Source organism: Silene latifolia, chromosome 5, assembly GCF_048544455.1.
Source record: "Silene latifolia isolate original U9 population chromosome 5, ASM4854445v1, whole genome shotgun sequence".
In the NCBI taxonomy this organism is placed as follows: Eukaryota; Viridiplantae; Streptophyta; class Magnoliopsida; order Caryophyllales; family Caryophyllaceae; genus Silene; species Silene latifolia.
In genome coordinates this window covers 11,887,275-11,888,561 of record NC_133530.1, presented here as the reverse complement: position 1 = coordinate 11,888,561, position 1,287 = coordinate 11,887,275, and the positions used below count along the sequence as shown (strand labels likewise).

The window sequence follows — 1,287 nt, the reverse complement described above, 5'->3', positions numbered from 1 at the left end:
TAAATCCTAGCTCCGCCACTGCGTTCATTAGCTTTGTTTTGTTTGATTTGTATATGATTTCAATGAAGTAATTCTTTGCGTTAAATTATATTGTTTTTACTGTGTTAACCTTCTGTAGAGATCAAATCAGTCAAAGTCCAATGCAAAGAAAGCGTGTGAAAAAGAAGGATGCAGTAGGCTAAAATGTAGAGTATGCTAAATGGTACTATAAAGTAGTTCTTGCTATTGTATACTGGTTATTAACCAAAAAGTAGTTACTAGCTGAAAAGTAGTTGTACATGTACTGCTATGTTTGTAGTTCATTTATTATTCACAATATAACAAATATCACATTAACTCTTGCACAATCAATGGCTCAGCATGAAAGTCTTCTACTCTTGACATTTGTATTTACTCAACATGGTATCAGAGCCCTCAGGATTGAGGAGACTGATAACCAATCTTGTTGAGCATTTACTGCAAGAACAAGAGGCAAACTTAGCCTATATAAGCTGAGCTTGCAAGTAAGGAGAACATACACCATTCTTCTTCCTTCTTTCTTCCTTCAACAAATCAACTACCTTTCACTCAAAGAATGACAAATCCTGATAATACTATCATATCAACCTCGACTGGTACTCGGATACCCACTGCCAATGCTATCCTTGAATCCTCTGAACCATTGTACTTGCATCCAGCTGAGAGTTCTCACCCCATTGTGGTGGACACTAAGCTCTCTGGAATTGACAATTACTATGAATGGAAGCGTCAGATGGAGATTGAAATCAGCATCAAGAGAAAGCTGGGAATGTTGACAGGAGTGGTGAAGAAACCCACAAATGATCCACTGAGAGAAGCAGCTTGGACCACCTGCAATAGTCAGCTCATAGCATGGATGCTACACAATATGGAGCCCCAGATCAAGAGATCTGTAATGTACTCCAACACAGCAAAAGAGATCTGGGATTATCTCCAGAGGCAGTTCTCAGTGAGCAATGGTGCTCGCAAATTCAGACTCAACAAAAAGCTATATGACTTGGAACAAGGGGACAAGAGCATCTGTGAATATTTCACATAACTTAGAATATTGGGGCAAAATGTTGAGCTCATGAGTGACTGGCCTCCAATCACACAAATGACAGCAGAGATTAATGCTTGGTTGGATGCTCATCTCAAGGAGCAAGATGAAAGAAAGGTATTTCAATTCTTCAATGGACTCAATCCATCTTACTCTACTCTAAGAAGAAATATCCTGATGATGTCTCCTCTCCCAAGTGTAGAGGAAGCTGCTGCCATCCTGCAACAGGA

The 1,287-nt window shown here is 39.5% G+C and overlaps 1 protein-coding gene across 1 annotated transcript; it reads left to right on the top strand.

Annotated features, from left to right (window-relative positions):
* The first annotated feature begins 574 nt into the window (after positions 1-574).
* On the top strand, positions 575-1,057 carry LOC141654827 (uncharacterized). Its single transcript, XM_074461942.1, has one exon. It carries the CDS (start codon positions 575-577, stop codon positions 1,055-1,057), a length of 483 nt encoding a protein of 160 aa, XP_074318043.1.
* The last annotated feature ends 230 nt before the right edge of the window (positions 1,058-1,287 follow it).

What these genes read in the sequence shown, in the direction of transcription:
- LOC141654827 (XM_074461942.1), top strand. Translation starts at nt 575, where the DNA reads ATGACAAATCCTGATAATACTATCATATCAACCTCGACTGGTACTCGG.